At 40.0% G+C, this 21,053-nt stretch overlaps 1 protein-coding gene across 1 annotated transcript in view; it reads right to left on the bottom strand.

Moving 5' to 3' along the window:
- Positions 1 to 21,053, bottom strand: part of glra3 (glycine receptor, alpha 3) — a 311,990-nt gene that overhangs the window by 233,740 nt on the left and 57,197 nt on the right. Inside the window, exons 4-6 of the mRNA XM_077524973.1 lie at positions 17,572 to 17,795; positions 16,268 to 16,350; positions 3,860 to 3,997 (exon numbers count right to left, since the gene is read on the bottom strand). Coding sequence (XP_077381099.1) covers positions 3,860 to 3,997; positions 16,268 to 16,350; positions 17,572 to 17,795 — 445 coding nt within the window. The remainder of the gene's footprint in view (positions 1 to 3,859; positions 3,998 to 16,267; positions 16,351 to 17,571; positions 17,796 to 21,053) is intronic.

Here is a 21,053-nt window from a genome sequence, read left to right as displayed (position 1 = left end):
ATTTCAAAGTCCCATGCTGGCCAGAATTTTTTCTAAGTCTGACGCCTGGTCTAAAATTTTCAAAGTGCCATGCTGGCCAGAATTTTTTCTAAGTCTGACGCCTGGCCGAAAATATTCAAAGTCCCATGCCGGCCAGAATTTTTTCTAAGTCTGACGCCTGGCTGAAAATTTTCAAAGTCCCATGCTGGCCAGATTTTTTTCTAAGTCTGACGCCTGGCTGAAAATGTTCAGTCTGATGCCTGCCTGAAATATTTCAAAGTCCCATGCTGGCCAGAATTTTTTCTAAGTCTGCCGCCTGGCCGAAAATATTCAAAGTCCCATGCCGGCCAGAATTTTTTCTAAGTCTGACGCCTGGCCGAAAATTTTCAAAGTCTGACGCCTGCCTGAATTTTTTCAAAGTCCCACACCATTCATTTCAATAGCCTGGGTTACCAGGGTTGCAGTACCGCGGGCCACCATCGGGGGGGCGCTGCAGATAGGGCACCCGGTTCCCTATCTGGGCACCTTTCCACCCAAACCGCAAAATGGAGTTGTCACGATTTCAGAAGGGAGCAATTTCAGACGTGACACCTCCAGGGCTGAACAAGGGAGGCTTGCCAGACTTATGTCCGACAAAGAGGAGTGTTGGGGCGGCCTTCCCGGGCAGACGACCCGCTCTCTGGCCTGGTTGTCAGATTTTTTCAAAGTCTGATGCCTGCCTGAAATATTTCAAAGTCCCATGCTGGCCAGATTTTTTTCTAAGTCTGATGCCTGCCTGAAATATTTCAAAGTCCCATGCTGGCTAGAATTTTTTCTAAGTCTGACGTCTGGCCGAAAATTTTCAAAGTCCCATGCTGGCCAGAATTTTTTCTAAGTCTGACGCCTGGCCGAAAATTTTCAAAGTCCCATGCTGGCCAGAATTTTTTCTAAGTCTGACGCCTGGTCGAAAATTTGGGTTAGGGTTAGGGTTAGGGTTAGGGTTAGGCTAACCCTAACCCTGCTCTGACACATTTTCCTTTCTTCTGACCCAGCAGACATATGTAGGGGTTTTCCGATCACGTGTGCTCTGGCTGGCCTTGAAGGCAATCTGTGAGATAGGGGTTTTCCGAACACGTGAGCTACACGTGCTACACGTGAGTGAGTGAGCCAAGACCAGGTGCAGGCCATAAAAATGTCTTGTCCGCAAGATTTATGAGCAGGAAGGTACACATGAGCTTGCGTAACCATGAAGTTCATACAGAGGTCAGCTTTAAATTAGGCCAAAGGTTGCGAGCCTAAGTTTACGTGGAGTAACAGTGCCCCCAATGGTCACAAAATAGTACTGCACCAAGTTAAACTCCTATCTTGCAGTGCACTCTAGTGGCCAAAGACATTCATATGAATAATTAGGAGAATATGTAGGAGTGGACACATTTTGTAATGGCCCAATACCGTTAGCTACCTTAAGATGTTACGCCCAAGGAAAAAGTTTGGGGGTGGATTCTAGTAAGGCTATAAAAACCAGTGCATCCCTTTGTTTGACGGATTTCTGATCCCTTCTGGCCAGAATATATGTCTTGTTTGTATGTCTGTGTCAAATAAATCTTTTTGTCTACAGCTTGAATCTCGGCCCGGCACTCTGTTACTTTTTTTCTAAATTCTGAGTTGTTGAACTTTTCCTTTAAAGCGAATACAGGCGAAGATTCTCCTTCCGACACCTGGGATGCATAATATACGATCACTCTTGGAGAGGATAGTCGGAGCCCCCCATCCTCGACATATCTCCCCTGAGCGTCGGCCCGGCGGGAGGGCAAAGGCGGCCTCCGCCGGGACGTAAATCTCGGTCCGGCCGTCTGCCTCTCGTCCGGGCTGACGAAACAACAATATCTTCAGTGGTTTACACAGTGTGGATGGCTTCATCACCACCTAAATGTCTCCATAACAAGCTTTTGCTATGTTTGTTCCAAGGGCTAGGCTAAAGCTAACTAGCAACCGAACAAGCTAAAAGCCAGCTTTTAGCTCTGTTGTCAAACTCAATTTAGCTCTAGAGGCAAGATCATCCACAAAACTAGACATCAAAGTTATAATATCAGAATTTCATTATCATTAGCCATTCATTACCTCATCAGCAAGCACGTCCACATTTTCAGCAAATTCTTTTTGACGTGACACCTCGTAAAAATACACGGTTTATCTTGATCATTGTTAATGTTAGTTGGGTAACTTGGCGTCCTAGTAGATAGTTTATGCTGGGTCTCATACTGGCAGCTCTGTGATGTTTCGTCGATTTACACAACATGAACACAGCATCTTAAAACGCAATTTGAACTTGTTTTGTTTTCATCTTTCATTTTGGACTGTATCACCTCAGAGTAAACAACCGTTCTATTACATTTTCATTTTTTTTTAAATGGGAACTATTTTCAGGGATTACAATGCCCACGCCGAGAGAAAGAGACACTGTTGTTGTACTGGACTTATCTTGAAAACTTGATTTCGCATTGATTTTCTGTATATTCCAATGTTGTGAATATGTCCTTCCACTGCATATACTGTAGACACTTTTGCCTCAATCGGGAGAATATCACACTTCTATGCTGCAAAAACACTCACTGACATGCTCTGGCACGTTCATTTCCATTGTAAATATCCAGAAGGATGTCAGACCAGAAAGCGTCAAATGAGGGGGCGGGGCTTTTGCGAACGGTCCATTAACCTCTCTCCCCCAGCCAGTTGAATTTGCCGAAGGCAATTAAGTTCACAACAAAACATTACATATCAAGAATAAAGAAATATGGAACGGTCCTTTATATTTACTCTTCTTATCTTCTATTTTCATCAAAATAATAATAATAATAATTTACTCGTGATTATTCCACCCGTGTACCTTTTGATTCTGGGCAAGGAAAGTCTTATCCATCCATTTTCTTAACCGCTTGTTCCTCACAAGGGTCGCTGTAGCCTATCCCAGCTGGCCTTGGGCAGTAGGCGGGGTAGACCCTGAACTGGTTGCCAACCAATCGCAGGGCACACAGAGACAAACAACCATCCACACTCACAATCACACCGAGGGACAATTCGGAGCGCCCAATTAACCTGCCATGCATGTCTTTGGAATGTGGGAGGAGACTGGAGTACCCAGAGAAGACCCACGCAGGCATGGGGAGAACATGCAAACTCCACCCAGGAACCAGCCTGGATTTGATCTTGCGCCCTCAGTACTGGGAGGTGGACGTGCTAACCAGTCAGCCACCAGAAAAGTTATTTTCTCCTAAATGGTTATTGTAGTATGTCCTTCATTTGCTGTGTTGCCTCCACACATTGTTTCCCACCACCAGCTTGCCGCAAATCTGTTCCCGCTGTCACTTCAATCTTCTTTTGAAATTTGAAAGTTTTTGTTTCTGAAGAAATTGGGTCGCACAAGCATGATCAAAGAAGACTTGTTTTTCCTATCTTTATCATCTTCTTTTACTTGGCCCACAACTTTTGTAAGATCATTTCTTAGGTGTCATTTTTCAGAAAGTTGGTCACAAATAAATCTTGGAGTCGTATCTGGACCAGGCTTTTTCCGTCAATGCTCAATGACAGCACTGGATATGAAGCTCCGTGTTTTCAGGTAATTGGAGTGTGGTTTTGAGCAGCCGCGCCACGTAATCGCCAACCGAGTAAAAGTCTTTTTCAGGGACCCAGTACCGATGTATTCTCCGGAGTTTCTGAACTTACAAATGCCGCAAGAATTCATCTTGTCAGAGCAAGGTTACAAGTTTAGCGTACTGGCTGTTGAATTTTGTGTTTCAAACAACTTTTCTCAACCACACATTTGCTCCACCACTACTCCACCATTTTAAAACCCTTCAAGTGAGCTATTTTTGTCCATTCACCAATTGTGTGAGTGTGTTACCTGTGTTGTAGTGCTTGGTACAGTATCTGAGGTCAGATTCATCTTTAAGGATGAACTGTGGGAGTGTCAGTCCTTCAGCCACTTGGACTGGTCCATTCTCCTGCCACTCAAAGATCAGGTCATTCATGGTGTAACCAACTGTAAAAGGCAATACATAAAACACATGATAAATTATTTTTCATTCAAGGTGTGGGGCAGCTGGACCTCGTCTGCGAGGACTTGGCTTTTGGAACCAGAGGTACAGTTTAACTTCCACTGCAGACAGAATAATTTGTAACTAGGAAGGCACTTAAAGGTGTATTCAACGTCGTGTTGTCATGATACAAAAAAAATGACTTTGATAATAATTCACACTCGACTTGTGTTTTAAGGGAAGTGTCAAAAATGTGTCACAACCTGTCAGTCGTCTGAGCTTTTTCTATGTATTAGTGTTATTTCCTACTGTGTGCTTATTCGTTGAACGCACCTTGAGTCCACGGCAGGACTGAGTGTTGCTTTTTCTTCTGCTTCTCCACAACAAACATTTGCTCGTTACAAAACGTTTCTAAAATGGAAAACCACACGTGTGTTCTTCCTGTGTTTAATAAAAACATGAGTAGGCAGTGCTATCGGGTGGCTTCCATTCTGCATGCATGCATATATTTTTTTTACGGGGGTTAGTACTTTGGCAAAACACTTGTCTGCCAGATTCAGGGTTTCCCGAACCCTACAAACAGACGGTATAGCGCCACCGCCGGGAATTCCTGAAAACTACGCATTTAATGGAAATTCGCAGAGTAAAGCCTTGGCCAGCTGTGGTCTCAGTTTTAAACTGATCCTGTACTGTAACGACTAACGATGACCATTAGATGGAAGTGACGACTAGCTTTTCCTAGTTCGTCAAGCGTTTGTGTAGAGCTGACAAAACAGCATCTGTAACTCTGCTGATATACACGTCACGATAACAACTGTTGCCTAGCTAATGTGAATGTACAATTCACAGAACGTGCATCTTGCTACAAGCTTCGTCCCACTGCAGCTTATCGGGCAGAGGTTTAACCTGCTTTGTGAAATACACCCCAGGTGTTCCCTTTTTGTCTCATCAGTTTGTTTATATTTAGGCCAGTGCTTCTCAAATAGTGGGGCGGGCCCCCCGAGGGCTCCATCAAGGAGGGCGCGTTTGATCTTTGGGAACATGCTTTTTATGTTTTATTTTTTTTATTTTTTATTTTTTTACTGTCCTAGAATAAAGTGCAATTGCACCTCCACTACATTAGGGGTCAGTGGTGCTCTCATTATTGTGAGTGTGTGCAGAGAGCATTCGCTCGGTGGTGTAGGGCTTTTGTTTGCACTGAGCATGTGCGCTTTGCACACAGAAAAAACAATATGCACAAATTATTTTATATATTTTTGTTTTGCAGGTTAGTTTTTTTTTTTAATATTGTGCTCCTGAGTTAATGTTGGTGATCAGTTTGAATGCATTATTATTTATTGATTTTATGTAATTTTATTTTTCTGTATCATATGGTATGACATGGTCAGTCAAAAATGTTTATAGTTTAAGGATTTAATGTTATTTTTGAATTTCAGATGCACTTTAAATTTTTCTGTTGCAGTTAATAAAGCTATTCTTTGTTGTAAGTTGGTCCATATTTCTTTTATTTTATTTTATATATATATTCTCTTATACGTTAATACGGATACAGTGTTATGCAGAGGTGTGCTTATAACAATTTTATAGACAAATTATTCTATTTATAGTAGCGGGGGGAGAGGGGCGCGACATATTTTCTTCTTAATGGGCGGGGGGGGGCATGACAGAAAATAATTGAGAAGCACTGATTTAGGCCCTGTTCACACGGGAGCAAAACCGGCTTTGTTCCTCAACAAATCTTGTACAGACAGAAACGTTTTGTTAGATTAGGGCTCTCACACAGATGGAATAGGCTACCAACAGAAGTGAAGTCAGCCCCGAGTGTAAATGCTTTCAAATCCAGGTTAAAAACTTTGCTTTTTTCTTATACCTTTGATTAGGGACTTTTAAACAGCTTTAATTAAGTGTTTTTTTTTTTTATTATTATTTTTATTTTTATTTTTATTTTTATTTTTTATCATTTTAAACTTCCTTACGTTAAATTTTTTAAAGTTTGTTGAATAATGTTTTAAGATTGTTAGTTTGTAACCTATTTTCATTTATTTTTCTTCCTCTGAATGTTAACTACTGTTTCTTGATGCTTATGTGTTGTCTTTCCTCGTGTAAAGCACATTGAGTTGCCTTGTGTATGAAATGTGCTATACAAATAAACTTGCCTTGCCTTGCCTTGCCTTAATGATTAGAGAGGTGACTTGAGCTAGGCCGTTGTGTCGCTGTGACCTGTGTTGGCTTGGCGTCTTCCTATCTATCTACACTCTGGCACACATTTATCCAGCAGAAACCAGTTAAGACCATCATGTCACACATTTATACATTGGTGATTCTAGGCCCTGTGTGGGTGGACGGCTGAGGTAATATAAGATTAGCAACCATTTTGAGTGGGGCAACCCTTGTTCCACGTTCAGCAGATAAGGCTCAACAGCTGTGTACTCCATCTTTCTGGCATCCACTAAATCAGGGGTGGGCAAACTCGAGGGATGGAGTCATGCAGGTTTTGCGTGTTTCCCTTCTCTAATACAGCTGATAAATCATCAGCTCATCAGCAAGCTCTGCCTAAGCCTAATAATGATCCTGTTGATTGGAATCAGCTTGTGTTGGAAGAGGGAAACCTCCAAAACCTGCAGGACTCCGGGCCTCGAGGCCCAGCCCTGCACTAAATAGTTCAACTGTTAATACGCAGTCTCCCGGTTGTTATTATTAGTATATTGAGCATTCAAGTAAAAGCCGGTGAAAGTTCCCATCGAAGTTTACAGATGAAAATATCGTCTTCATTGTCGTCGAAGGGGGGGGAAAAAAGCACAAACATCCTTACCAGCTGAAAATGCACAAAGTGCCTTTCGCTGTTCAACATTCGACAAGGAAACGGTGAGTAATTTTGCAAGATAAGAATTAATTGCAGCGTCCACTCGTCCATGTTAGGTTTGTTTGTTTGTTTGGCCTGGCGTCGGAGGTGGCTTCCTGGTTTTATCACAGCTGCATATCACGCCCCAAACACAAGGTCGCTCTGTGATTGGTCCAAACCACCACTAGTTTGAATCGGTGGAAATCAACGGGCACAGTACAAGATGTATTCTCTGGAGTTTGGGAGCTCACAAATACTGTGAGAATTCATCTTGCAAAGCAAGGTTAGGAGTTTTATGCATGACACAACAATAAAAAAATAAAAATAAATAAAAATTAAAACAAATAATTCATGCACTATAGAGCTAAACTAAACATTTACCACAGTATATGTTATCATAAAGTATATACTATATGTTGAAACCAGACGTGACCGTCGTGCTTACTATGATGAGGAAAGTAATTCTTTTCAAGCCTCATCTGTATTCAGTTGATGGAGACAATCACACGCGCTGGCATGATTATACTGAGATAATCATTTAAATGACCATGCTCTGACCAGGATGACCCTGCTTGATAAAGATTAAAAATGGCCAAGAGTAGGAAAAGAAACCACTGAGCTACACAATAGGGGGAAGCTTTAAAAAACTGCAGAAAGCCGGTGCTCTATGGAGCATTTTTTTTTTAAAACGCGGAACAGCTGGTAAAAGCTGGTACACGCCTAAAGCCACACACAAAAGATGTAGTTGGTCTTGTTTCTCAAGGTTTTGTTCTGTGTGTTTGCGCGTGTGCGTGCGTGCAAATAAGTAGCCAATGTTAAGAGTATGCACACTGATAACATTCCAATACCAAAACCAGAAAGAAAGAAAGAAAGAAAGAAAGAAAGAAAGAAAGAAAGAAAGAAAGAAAGAAAGAAAGAGAAAATACAGTGGGCCATGCCCTTAGTCTCTAATGTGTCTTTACTTAGCCTTGGAAGTCATTTAATTCTTGCACAATGAAATGACAAACTGTCATTTTCACTCAGGAAAAGGCACTTTTTTAAATAAACAAACAAACTACTTCTCAATTTACAGCTCTGGGCTTCTGTTAATGTCTGGTGGTGATTTTGTCCAAACCCCCACCCCCCAAGCCTGTATTTTGCCATTTTGTGTTTGTTTTGTAAACAGCGGGACGTTTCTGTGACAAGACAGTGTGTACACCCCTCCGGCCAATCGCAGAGCAGGGATTTTTTTTTTCCACTCACTCACTCACTCGCAGAAGCTTACATGTGCGAAAAAACAATCGTGCGGGCTGTCAAGTTGCCGTGGGAGTGACGTCACACAGCCAACAAATTCCCCCAGCCCCGTTTGCGACACGCCACCCTCTGCTCTGCAATTGGCTGGAGGGTTGTACACACTGTCTTGTCACAGAAACGTCCCGCTGTTTACAAAACAAACACAAAATGGCAAAACACAGACCAGGGGTGGGGGTTTAGGACAAAAATCACCACCAGACATTAAGAGAAGCCCAGAGCTGTAAATTGAGAAGAAGTTTCTGTTTAAATCCTGTATTTAAAAAGTGCCTTTTCCTAAGTGAAAACAGAAGAACGGGCCTTTAAGGGCTAGCAAACAAATATGAAATAAAACTTGAGCAGGAGCTGTTTCAAAATTATACCATCTTGTCATCTAATACAAGAAAAACACAAAATATCTTCAAAGCTATAACCATAAACTTATGTGCAATTTGGATGAATAACCCTCCATATTACAATTAAATGGGATTGGAGTTAGCTAATTACTAAAGGTACTTTTCTCATTAAAGTATCATGGCTCTGTACATGTGTGTTGTATTTCCTTTGGTCTCAACATCATTAAATCAGAGTGATCTGCATCATCTTGGCAAAAATAATCTCATATACACACATCATTTATGATCTGTTGATCTATGTACTGGCGGCACGGTGGACGAGTGGTTAGCACGTCCGCCTCCCAGTTCTGAGGACTCCGGTTCGAGTCCAGGCTCCGGCCTTCCGGGGTGGAGTTTGCATGTTCTCCTCGTGCCCGCGTGGGTCTTCTCCGGGTAACTGGTCTCCTCCCACATTCCAAAGACATGCATGGCAGGTTAATTGGGCGCTCCAAATTGTCCTTAGGTGTGCTTGTGCGTATGGATGGTTGTTCGTCTCTGTGTGCCCTGCGATTGGCTGGCAACCAGTCCAGGGTGTCCCCTGCCTACTGCCCAAAGCCAGCTGAGATAGGCGCCAGCACCCCCCGCGACCCTTGTGAGGAATACGCGGTCAAGAAAATGGATGGATGATCTATGTACTGTAAAAGCTGCGCTTAGAGAGCTAAAACAGAAAAATCACTGAGGACAAATCTGATGCTTGTGTTTTCAGTCCCCTGGGGTCAGGCTGTGCTCCAGATTGTACAAAGGATGAATTAGCCTTCCTGAAAATTAGGTTGCCAATTCATGAATTTGAGTTTCCTTAAAAAAAAAAAAAAAGCGGTAGCTACGTGGCTCTTCTTTAAAAATGGCCCCATAAGGGAGAAAAGAGGACTTCATCAACTCTTAAGAAAAATATACTGTGTGTGTGTGTGTGTGTGTGTGTGTGGGTGTGTGTGTGTGTGTGTGTGTGTGTGTGTGTGTGTGTGTGTGTGTGTTGCAAGGAGTAACAATTACATGGAAAGATACATAGAATGTGACATACCTTACAGCACTAAAGACTACAACTGATTTTTTGGTAATCTCAATCTAATGTAATTAGTTTTGCTCCTCAGTACTGTCAGTGCAGAGAATAAAATGAATGAGAGATGTGTGGTGTTAAATCCCCCAGTTAAATGATGTGCGTCCTGTTTATACTTTTTTTACTAAATCAACCATTTGAACCTGGACCTGTCAAATAAATGGCAGCCAAACATATGAGAAGGAAAGAAGGAATGAAAGTACAGCAGACTGTGGCAGTGAGAAAAACACTGACAATGATGTGGACATTAGATGCTTATTTGGCTGTTACCTGTCCTACAGTAGATCAAAGGACACTTAATTGAGCTGAACATTGGTACTTGTATAATAGGTCTGTGTGTAAAAATGAAGTCGGCACCAAAATTCACCCCCCTGAAAAACTCAACAATCATTTGTTTTATATGAATTCAGCACATCTTAATGTCGACCTTTTTTATTTTATTTATTTATTTTTTTATGTGCATGATCTGCTTTTTTCTTTTTATTTTTTTTCAACTCAGGCTGTCAACATCATTGAGGGAAGGAGGCAAGCATTGTGATAGTTTCCTGGCTTTTTTGTCGTAATTTTGTTGTCAGCTTTTGTCTTAAAAGAGTGAACAATCATCACCAAAATTCAAATTTACATTCCTACTCTTGTCAACTTCAACCTGTGAAAATATAAACATGATCGCTACGATATTTGGGACTTATTGCCACTGTGGGTTCCTGTGATGAAAATTCAGTTCAATGTCAGTAAAAATTGTTTCTTTCGATTCTGGGAAATGGTGATTGACAAACAAAATAAAATGTGCAAACAATGCAAGTGTACAATGCACTGCATCTCTGGAAATACGAGCAACATGAGAAGCTACGTGACAATTTGGCATTCCAAAACTTTTAAGGACCTACCAAACATAATACTGCAGTCTGATGAAAAGTACTCAAAAGTAGGGGTCACCAACTCGTGTCCTCGAGTATGGAGGACCAAAACTGCCGAAATGCAATGTATGAGTGAATGACTAAATAAATAAAAGCATCCCCCACGACCCTTGAGATATATATATATATATATATATATATATATATATATATATATATATATATATATATATATATATATATATATATATATATATATATATATATATATATATATATATATATATATATATATTGGTGCTGTAATGTAGCCGTGAGGGGGCACAAGCCAGTGTCTTCTTGTGCCGGTCCCAAGCCCGGATAAATACAGAGGGTTGTGTCAGGAAGGGCATCCGACGTTAAACTTTGGCCAAACCAAACATACAGGATCGGTCGTGGCCCGGGTTAACAACGACCGCCATCGGTGCTGTTGACCTACAGGGTGCCGGGGGAAATTGGACTACTGTTGGTCAAAGAAGGAGAGGAGGAAGGTGTGTTCGTAGGAAGAAAGAGAAGAGGAACACCACTAGTCTAGGACTTAGAGTAGGGACTTTGAATGTTGGGAGTATGACAGGAAAAGGTAGAGAGCTGGTTGACATGATGCAGAGGAGGAAGGTGGACATACTGTGTGTTCAGGAGACCAGGTGGAAAGGGAGCAAAGCTAGAAGTTTAGGAGCTGGTTTCAAATTGTTTTATCATGGGTTAAATAGGAAGAGAAATGGAGTAGGAATTATCGTGAAGGAGGAGTTTGTTAAGAACGTCCTGGAGGTAAAAAGAGTGTCAGATAGGGTCATGAGCCTGAAGTTAGGAATCGAAAGTGTGATGATCAACGTTGTTAGTGGGTATGCACCACAGGTAGGATGTGAGCTGGAGGAGAAGGAGAACTTTTGGTTGGAACTTGATGAAATGATGCAGAGCATCCCTATAAGTGAGAGAGTTGTCATTGGTGCAGACTTCAGTGGACATGTTGGTGGAGAAAACAGAGGAGATGAGGAGGTGATGGGCAGGTTTGGTATCCAGGAGAGGAACGCAGAAGGACAGCTGGTGGTTGATTTTGCAAAAAGGATGGAAATGGCTGTTGTGAATATTTTCTTCCAGAAGAGGCAGGAACATAGGGTGACCTACAAGAGTGGAGGTAGAAGTACACAGGTAGAATACATCTTGTGTAGACGGTGTAATTTGAAGGAGATCAGCGACTGCAAAGTAGTGGTAGGTGAGAGTGTAGCCAGACAGCATAGGATGGTTGTGTGTAGGATGACTCTGGTGGTGAGGAAGACAAAGAGGCCAAGGGCAGAGCCAAGGACGAAATGGTGGAAGCTGAAAAAGGAGGAGTGTTGTATGACTTTCAGAAAGGAGTTGAGAATGGCTCTGGGTGGTGAGGATGTGCTCCCAGATGACTGGACAACTACAGCAAATTTGATCAGGCAGACAGGTAGGACAGCCCTTGGTGTGTCATCTGGAAGGAAAGGAGATAAGGAGACTTGGTGGTGGAATGAGGAGGTGCAAAAGTGGATACAGAAAAAGAGGTTAGCTAAGAAGAAGTGGGACACTGAGAAGACTGAAGAAAGTAGAAAGGAGTACAGGGAAATACAGCGTAAGGTGAAAGTAGAAGTGGCAAAGGCCAAACAAGAGGCTTACGATGACTTGTATGCTAGGTTGGACAGTAAGGAGGGAGAGACTGATCTATACAGGTTGGCAAGGCAAAGAGATAGAGATGGGAAGGATGTGCAGCAGGTTAGGGTCAGAAAGGATAGGGATGGAAGAGTGTTGACAGATGCCAGCGGTGTGATGGGAAGATGGAAAGAGTACTTTGAAGAGTTGATGAATGAGGAAAATGAGAGAGAACGAAGAGTAGAAGGGGCGACTGTTGTGGACCAGGAAGTAGCAAAGATTAGTAAGGATGAAGTGAGAAGGGCATTGAAGAGGATGAAGAGTGGAAAGGCACTCGGTCCTGATGATATACCTGTGGAGGTATGGAAGTGTCTAGGAGAGGTAGCAGTAGAATTTCTGACTGGGTTGTTCAACAGGATCTTAGATAGTGAGAAAATGCCTGAGGAATGGAGGAGAAGTTGCTGGTGCCCATTTTTAAGAACAAGGGAGACGTGCAGAATTGTGGCAAATACAGAGGAATAAAGCTGATGAGTCACACAATGAAACTATGGGAAAGAGTAGTGGAAGCTAGACTGAGGGCAGATGTGAACATTTGTGAGCAGCAGTATGGTTTCATGCCAAAAAAAAGAGTACGACAGATGCAGTATTTGCTTTGAGGATGTTGATTGAAAAGTATAGAGAAGGTCAGAAGGAGCTGCATTGTGTCTTTGTTGACCTGGAGAAAGCTTATGACAGGGTGCCCAGAGAGGAACTGTGGTTTTGTATGAGGAAGTCTGGAGTGGCGGAGAAGTATGTTCAAGTGGTGCAGGACATGTATGAGGACTGTAAGACAGTGGTGAGGTGTGCTGTAGGTGTGATGGAGGAGTTCAAGGTGGAGGTGGGACTACATCAGGGATCAGCTCTGAGCCCCTTCTTGTTCGCAATGGTTATGGACAGGATGACAGATGAGGTTAGACAGGAATCCCCATGGACTATGATGTTTGCAGATGACATAGTGATCTGTAGTGAGAGCAGGGAACAGGTGGAGGAGAAGCTAGAAGCGTGGAGGTTTGCCCTGGAAAGGAGGGGAATGAAGGTTAGCCGTAGCAAGACGGAGTATCTGTGCGTGAATGAGGGACCCAAGTGGAAGAGTGAGGTTACAGGGAGAAGAGACCAAGAAGGTGGAGGAGTTTAAGTATTTAGGGTCTACAGTCCAGAGCAATGGAGAGTGTGGAATAGAAGTGAAGAAACATGTGCAGGCAGGCTGGAACGGGTGGAGAAAAGTGTCAGGTGTGATGTGTGATAGAAGAGTTTCAGCTAAAATGAAAGGAAAGGTTTATAAAACTGTGGTGAGACCAGTGATGTTGTTTGGTCTGGAGACAGTGCCACTGAGAAAAAGACAGGAGGCAGAGCTGGAAGTGGCAGAGATGAAGATGCTGAGGTTCTCTTTGGGAGTGACCAGGTTGGAGAGGATCAGGAATGAGTACATCAGAGGGACAGCACATGTTAGAAGCTTTGGAGATAAAGTTAGAGAGGCTAGACTGAGATGGTTTGGACATGTCCAGAGGAGAGATAGTGACTATATAGGAAGAAGGATGCTGAGTTTTCAAATGCCAGGCAGAAGATCGAGAGGAAGACCAAAGAGGAGGTTTATGGATGTAGTTAAAGAGGACATGAAGGTAGTTGGTGTGAGAGCAGAGGATGCAGAGGACAGGGTTAGATGGAGGCAACTGATTCGCTGTGGCGACCCCTGAAGGGAAAAGCCGAAAGAAGAAGAAGAAGAAGAAGAAGAAGAAGAAGAAGAAGAAGAAGAAGAAGAAGAAGAAGAAGAAGATATATATATATTGGTGCTGTCAAACGATTAAAATTTTTAATCTGATTAATCACACTTTTTAATTTTGATTGATCACGATTAATCAGCGAAATACTTGCGTATTGGGGTAATATAAAATAAATACAAAATACCGTAATATTTTTGACAACGCATTTTATGAGATGAATGTCATTTGCAAACATTGATTGAATGCATGTACGCAATTGCATGCATGCGTGGATTGCTCAAAACGTAACAGCATCATATCAATTGGGCGCAATTCAGCAATTATTAATTAAATAAATTCAAATTACTTTTGTTTTATCTAAAGTCCCGTCAGGGTGTTTTGTAAAGCGAAATTTACCACTGAGCACACCAACTGGAGTCACCCCTGGAGTCACCTCCTTTTGGAACAAAAGGCATCGGAAATGCCGAGCCTGGACTCAAACCCGAGTCCTCAGCACTGGGAAGCGGACGTGCTAACCACTCAAACACCGTGCCGCCAAAGACCAGACAAATATCTAAAAATATCTATTGTTTTTTCCGTTTGAATTTTTTCATCATATTTGGAATTGGAGTAATCTACAAGTAATTAAGTGTTAAGTTACATTACTTTAAATATCATGGTATTTGGATTAAATTACTAATGACATGTTATAGCTATGTGTCCTTGCTTGGCGCCTTTCTATCTGTCTGCATTCTGACATACGTATCCAGTAAAAACCAGTTAAAGCCATCAGGCCACACATTCTCACATGGGGAGGTTGAGCCGTTCGCTCGTGTGGGCAGGCGGCCTAGACAGTATAAGTGCTGGGACGATTTTGAATAGATCAGTCCCTCTTCTGCATGCTAATGGAAGAGGGCTCCGCAGCTGTGTACTCGATCTTTCTGGCATCCAGTAAACAGTTCAACTGAGAAAATGCAGACATCTGGTTATTACTGTTAATATTATATCGGGAGCATTAAGATACAAGAACCAGTGAAAGTTCTCACCCAGAACTTTACAGTGTCAATCAAATTTTGAAACAAATCGTCTTGAATCAAAAATCAATTCTGAATCGAATCGCAGACCCAAAAATCGGAATCAAATCGAATCGTGAGACAGTCAAAGATTCCCACCCCTAACACGTACATCGCAAAAGTAAAACAAGTGGCCATTTCCTTTTAGCAAAATGATCATGCATCATGAAATTGTTTCTTGCTTACCCATGATCCAGGCCACAGAGCGAGCACTCGTTGCCTTTTGATTTATTTTTTTTTAAATCAGTGGCCATCTTTCTATGACTTGCCATTTTGATGTCATGTGCTGCTGCAGAGATGTTAACGCTGCCTGCGCCGTAAATGACTTCCGGGTTTGCATAGTTATCAGCCAAATCAGCGAATCGTTGTCATGGCAGTGACAGCCCATAATGCAAGCGTGAGCGCATGCACACCAGTACACCCCTGTACATTTTGTTTTATATATTGCACACAAGTAATACACATAAAATAAATAAATAAATAAATAAATACTAATAATGAAACTAACTAAAACTAAACTAAAACTAAGCATTCATTAAAGAACTAAAACTTTGGTAATTAATTTAATGCATAAGCCTTTGGGGATGATTTTAAATGTGATTTTTAGTAGATTTATTTTGATATAAACCGGAATAATGACATTTGAAAGTATGTCACACAGAAGTGACGTCATCTAGCAACAGCCAATAGAAAAGCACCTTCAGATGATATTGCTCCCATGGTGTTTTTTAAATATACGCAATTTTTTTAAACTAATACTAATACTGAAAATAACAAACTAAACTAAAACTAAGCATTGTTTTAAAGAACTAAACTAATCAAAACTAACAGAACCACCCTGAAAACTAATAAAAACTAACTAAAATAAAAAATTCCAAAACTATAATAACCCTACTGCCATATTAAATAATATATAAATTGGTTTATGTACTGTAGCATTTTTCTAAATATGCAAAAGCACAAATAAATTATTTGTAGAATTTTTAGGACTGAACAATATTTCTCTTTATAACATTATGTGGCCCTTGCGTCCTTTTGATTTTCTGGATGTGGCCCTCAAATGAAAAAGTTTGGACACCCCTGGTGTAGACCCAAATAAACTAAAAACAAGTGTCACCACAAACAATCAGTGGCCCTACTACAATAATTGTCATCTGTCTAATCAATGACAACAGTCACAGGCAGCCAGTGACAATACCATCAGACTGCTTAATTAGACATCTTCCGCAACGGAAGATGGGTCTCTACATTAAAGTTTTCAACAAGTCAAGCAATATGGGCTGGCCAGACCGAGTGAATCTTGTTTCAAATTATGTAAGAGTCGCATGGAATTGTTTTACAGGTATCAAAAAGAACATTTTAAAGTGCTGCATTTGTGTTTGTGTCCAGTACTTACAGCTTTCTAACTGCATAATGCAGGTCTGTACATCCATGGGGAAGTTTTTTAGATCCATGGGACATGAGAGTGTTAACGTTAGTCTGAAAGCATACAGAAAAGAGTGCAAGTAAAACACACTAACAGGGTTTAACTGTGAACTGAAAACAACACATGGCTTCCAAATTCACAAAGTAAGTAGACATCACAAACAAACAGCAACATGGATACTTGTTGAAAGCAGTGGTGTGTTGTTCCGGTTACCCCATAGGCCGGAATTCTTCATTACAACAACAGAGCTGTCATATTAAGTAGGCCGTGGCTTCCCACCGAGTGTTTCTAGATCAGTAGCGTCCAAACTACAGCCCGGGGGCCATTTGCGGCCCGCCATCTATTTTTCAGTGGCCCACGACATATATTAAAATTGGCATTTGACATAGTTAAAATAAATAAATAAATATATCAAGTTTGGAGATGGTCAAAGTCAGAAAGGAGGGTGTCAAAAAAAATAGGTGTCACTTTTACAAATAAATTGGTTTATATACTTTAGCATTTTTCTAGATATGCAAAAACACAAATACATTATTAGAACTTTTTTTTATGACTAAACACAATTTCTCTTCATAACATTACATGGCCCTTGCGTCCTTCTGATTTCCTGTATGTGGCCCTCAAACGAAAAAGTTTGCACCCACCTGTTCTATTTCATTTTTTATTCCATTTTGAAGGACAGTTGCTGCGACACTTCAGAATGGAAGATGGTATTATTGCCTGAATATTTGCTGCTACATAAATTCAAAATAATGTGGAACCGGTCATCACAAATTATTGAACCTAAAATACTGAAAAATACAATAAGATGTTAGAGCAGCTGATAGCCTTTATCAACATAGTGTCATCACCACTAGTAGTAGCTTGGGTGAACATGACTTAAAAAAAAAAAAAACAGTTGCATACTGCAGCTTTAAGCATTTAATGTAAAGTGCTAACGGCATAAACTCTTGGAAATCATCATCTTAAATAACAGTCACTGGCTTTCCAACTGCAAAGGTACTTATTTGAGGGCTGTCTGTCACTGTTCAGCCTTCATAATCAAAGATGACCATGACTTCTCATTTAGTTGCTGGTGGGTTTGGACGGTTTGTTTGGTACAGCTTTCCAATTCCCTAAATTGTGTGATTTTCATATCTAAGTTACTTTGTATATTTTATATTTATTGGTTTTAGAATTGTATTTTAGTTTATACATTGTACGAAACATTGTTGAGGGTCTTGCTGGACCGTTTCTCAGCTCCTTTTGTAATACACAGTCACCCTGGAACTCACCTTATAGAATATAAAACATTTCCATTCTTAAAAATCCGCAGCAACTTATTGTCTGTGGTAACTTCGTGGAAGTGTGCCCCCTTTTCATTGGCGAAGAACAGATCCGGCTTCCAAATGGAGTCTAACATAGAGGGGTCCAAGTCCAAAGAGTCATCTGGATATTCTGCATAGGCCAGCCTGGGATCATTCCACTGTTGACGAAGGAAGATGTTCACGCGATAGTCCTAAATGCACAAGACATAAAATGGGTTCATTGTGGAGATTGAACAATACCACATAGCATCATAAAGTGAAGCAACACATTCGTTTTCTTCAAACTGACGGAGTATTGTGAACAGCACTATCCAAGTTCCATAAATTCTTCTCATTATTGTTATTAGGGATGGGCGAGTACTGATGTGATGCAAGGTATCAGTATCTGTTTCACATCAGGCCTTATTTCAAGGTATTGGTACTTGCTATGCCGGCTTATACCATTTTCAGCTGCCCTCTTGTGGCCATATTATGAACAGACACTAGATATTAGAAATAAAAAGAATATACAATTAAGGAGAAAAGCTATATTGGAATATATAGGTCTTTCTTTAAAATTATTTCTTTCTTGGTATTGGTATTTTTTTTTTTTTCGAATATCAACATCATCTTAATACATAAATAAAATGACTATAATCAAGAAAAATAGAAAGTCAAAGAAACAATGACATACAATAAAAAAGAAAACAAACAATCGTATATTCGAAAAGGAGTGAGAACAAGTAAAACTTATTTACTCCCACCCCTTCTCCTTAAGTAAATGACTTAGTAAACTTCCGTCCTCCTACATACACATAGTACATATAAACACACACCCATAACCTAATTTACCACATAAACAGTTCCACCTTTAAATCTACTGCTTCAACATATTTACATAATAAAGCATCCATAGAGAAAACCATAAAACTAACCAAAACAAAGAAAGAAATAGTAAACAAACAAGCAGCAAATAAACAACAAACAAACAAGCAAACCAACAAATAGAACAACTAACACACCTAATAAGTGAGCCCTCCTCCCTCATCCTCATATTTCTTAAAAATCCTATGTTTATATAGTATTTTAAATTGTCTCATATTTGTACAATGCTTCAACTCCCCACTAAATCCCTTCAGTAACCTAACCCCGCATACTGATAGACAAAAACTCTTTCTTGTTGTACGAAACCTAGGTTCTTTAAAGTCACAATGCCGCCGTAGATTATAACCATCATTGGAGTTCCTATTAAACAACTGTTAAATATTCTGCGGTAGTAAATTATATTTTGCTTTAAACATTATTTGCGCTGTTTTATACTGTACCATATCATGAAACTTAAGTAATTGAGACCTTAAAAATAATATGTTTGTATGATCCTGATAGCCAGCTTTGTGAATAATCCTTAATGCTCTTTTCTGTAGGATATTTATTGAATGTAGTGAAGTTTTATAATTATTGCCCCAAACTTCAGCATAGTACTGCAAATAAGGAGAGACTAACGAACAATACAGTATGTGGAGGGATTTACTGTCTAACACCCTCTTCGCCTTATTTAGTATTGCAATATTTCTCAAAATTTTACTCTGTATATATTAAAATGTGGTTTCCAGCTAACTTTGTCATCAATAATTACCCCCCAAAACTTGATTTCACGAACCCTCTCAATTTTTACCCCATCTACTATAATCTTCACCTGTGTATTCGTCGTACAATTTGCAAATAACATTATTTTTGTTTTCCCTAAATTTTATGATAATTTGTTGCTATGAAACCATATTTTTAATTTGTTCATTTCTTTTGTTATTTCTTCCTGTATTTGTAGCATATTATCCCCTGAGTAAAAAATATTGGTATCATCAGAAAATAACACAGAATGTTGTATCTTAGAAACTACATGCATATCATTTATATACAAAATAAAACGTTTAGGGCCCAATACTGACCCCTGGGGGACACCACAAACAATATCCAAACATGATGAGGAATAATCACCCAACTTAACAAACTGCTGTCTCCTACTTAAATAACTTTTTATCCACTCAAGCACGATTCCCCTTATACCATATCGTTCTAGTTTATTTATTAATATATGATGGTTAATTGTATCAAATGCCTTCTTGATGTCTATAAATACCCCTGCAGAGTATTTCTTATGATCTATAGCATTTGTAATTAGTTCTATTGCTTCTATTATTGCCAGTGTTGTTGATCTATTAGACCTAAATCCGTACTGGTTTTCAGCAAGGATGTTATATTTTTCCAAAAATGAGTCTAATCTATTATTGAAGAGTTTTTCCAATATTTTTAGAAAATTGTGGTAGTAGGGAAATTGGTCTATAGTTGGTAAAGTAATGCTTGTTCCCAGTTTTATATATTGGTTGACCTTAGCTATCTTCATTTTATCTGGAAACCCACCAGTCTGAAATGATAGATTACAAATGTATGTTAAAGGTTTAGAAATTGCCTTAATTAACCTTTTTACTAGTGACATATCAATATCATTACGATCAGTAGATTTTTTATTTTTGTTTTTAATGACTATCCCCACTATTTCTTGTTCTGTTACAGCTTTAAGAAATAAAGAATTAGGATTTCTCTCTGGTAAATATTCCAATATTCCAATATCGGGTATTTGTTTCGCTAATGTAGGTCCCACATTTACAAAAAAATTATTAAATTTATGAGTTACTTCATCCATGTTATACATCTCTACAGTCTCATCAACAAAATACTTCGGTAAACTATAGTCCTTAATACTGTTTCTTATAATATCCTTGAGTATCTTCCATGTTCCTTTGATGTTGTGTTTATTATCCTCTAATATCCTTGTATAATATTTTTTCTTACTGGCTCGTATAATATTAGTTAACTTATTTTTGTATTGTTTGTCCTTATATTCTGCCTCTGTAGTTCTCTGTCTAATGAAATCTCTATAAAGTGCATTCTTCTTTTTACATGCATTTTTTTAATCCTGTTGACTGTTGCGTTTCTGTGTCCCCAGTGCTGCTTTCTTACTTGTGTTCTTTTGTTTCTTGGTCTCCATGACTACCGTGGGGAGCTGAGCTGACACACCTGCTGCTGGTCAGCAATCAGCTGGCCATAAAAGCCGAGCACTCCCAACAGAAGATGTTGGAGTATTCGCCTTACTAACTTGCTTCCTGCCAACGACGCTGATCCCTAGATTTGCTAAGTATTACCCTGTTATTGCTTTGCTCTCGTCCTAGTTTTATTCGGCCTGTTTGTAGTGGTTTAGCCCTATTGCGTGTTCTTTGTTATTAGCATTTTGCTCCAGATTTCTTAGTTGTACTTTTGGATTTTTGTTATGTGTTTTTCTCCGTGCCTTGTTCCATGCGCTTTCTGTTTTACTGAACTTTTGTGTTTTACTTTGGTGCTTTGATATTCCTTGGATTTTTGTCCTTGCGCCCTGTGTTATTATTAAAACCCTTTTGTTGCCTTTTCAACACGAT

Source organism: Festucalex cinctus, chromosome 6 (genome assembly GCF_051991245.1).
Source record: "Festucalex cinctus isolate MCC-2025b chromosome 6, RoL_Fcin_1.0, whole genome shotgun sequence".
NCBI classification, from domain to species: domain Eukaryota; kingdom Metazoa; phylum Chordata; class Actinopteri; order Syngnathiformes; family Syngnathidae; genus Festucalex; species Festucalex cinctus.
The sequence above is the reverse complement of the archived record's forward strand: the minus strand, read 5'-3'. Positions and strand labels throughout refer to the sequence as shown.